This window comes from Sphaeroforma arctica (genome assembly GCF_001186125.1).
Source record: "Sphaeroforma arctica JP610 unplaced genomic scaffold supercont1.1308, whole genome shotgun sequence".
NCBI lineage: Eukaryota > Ichthyosporea > Ichthyophonida > Sphaeroforma > Sphaeroforma arctica.
In genome coordinates, this window is record NW_014039250.1 from 9877 (window position 1) to 11252 (window position 1376).

Consider the following 1376-nt stretch of genomic DNA (forward strand, 5'->3'; position numbering starts at 1 on the left):
TCACTCTCTTGAATACAGTCGTTTTAGGGATTTAAAAAATATTAAACAACATTTTTTTAGGGTTTAGGGTTTGAAAAACCTACTTGTTGTTGTTTAATTTTTTATTCTGTTGTTGTTGTTGTTACCTGCTCTCTGGGGATAAATAATGGGATTGATTGAAGAGTCTCAGACTCTCAGGGGAAAAAAATTTAAAAATTGCCACGGTCTCTCGGGGAGAAAGTCATTTTTCGAGCAGAGACCAGACTCTCACCAGAGGCCGAGGGCCAAGGTTGTTTTAAAATTTGCGGACACGATAGATATATTACCTTTAAGTAAATCCCTCAAAGCCTCAGACTCGAGCTAATTCACAGATGACACAATGACACAACATCAATACACTTTAATTGTCCCGTTGTTGGTGTTGGTGTGGTTCTCGCTGACTGCATTGAACAACATCTTTATGAAAAATGTGATGTCGCAGACAGTAGGGGGATTTTGCAGCTGTAGTATCGCTGCTTCCAGCAGTTTTATAGCTTTACTGTGCCTGGGCGTTGTACACATAGTATCTCCACAGACGTTGATATCTACGCCTTCGTTTAAACGCTTAATACCCGCGGCAGCATGCTATTCAATTGCCATTTACTTGTATGCATTCGGTTTACAAGGCTTGCCTGTCGTTTTAACTCAAGTACTGAAATCCCTTGAACCGTTTATGGCGGTGTGCTTGTCTTTCTTAATCCAGGGCTATACCATCTCTATTATGTCGGTTTTGAGTATACTCGTTATAATACTGGGGGTCTTTGTGACATTCACAAACATCGATATTGTTAGTGACAATATTGATATCAGTCTATTTTACGTGTGCCTTATATTGGGCTCGAGTTTCTTGATACAACTACGCAATGTTCTGTGCAAAATCATGTTCGTCAGATCTGGCAATGATTCAGTTCTACTGTCCATGGCCACGTTTGTCAAACTTTCTGCTATGGGATCGATATTATCGATACCTATCGCACTACTGGAGCAAATGTCAGATTATAGTTCAGTATTCGGAGAGGGATCGTGCAGTACCTTTAATGTGGCAGCAGCTGGTTTATCGCAGATCGGTTACAGCATTGCCTCATTCGGTGTACTGGCCCTCGTTACGCCCGCAACGCACAGTGTTCTGAACACTCTGAAACGATTTGTGACCATATTTGCTGCCGTCATCATTCTATCCGAAAGGCTCCGCTTGTCACAGACTATAGGTATGTGCAACCTTTTCTTTGAAATTTAGAAAAACCTTCGCAGGAATCGATACATGTAGTACTGTATCTAATTTATGACCTTGTACCTGGTTATTTAGTGTAATCTTCGCAGGAATCGATGCATGTAGCACTGTATCTAATTTATAACGC

At 40.9% G+C, this 1376-nt stretch overlaps 1 protein-coding gene across 1 annotated transcript in view; it reads left to right on the top strand.

Moving 5' to 3' along the window:
• The first annotated feature begins 344 nt into the window (after nt 1-344).
• The window catches only part of SARC_10579 (hypothetical protein), a 3751-nt gene continuing 2719 nt past the window's right edge, over nt 345-1376 (top strand). Inside the window, exon 1 of the mRNA XM_014295372.1 lies at nt 345-1226. Within this exon, the coding sequence (XP_014150847.1) occupies nt 359-1226 (868 nt within the window). The 5' untranslated portion in view covers nt 345-358. The remainder of the gene's footprint in view (nt 1227-1376) is intronic.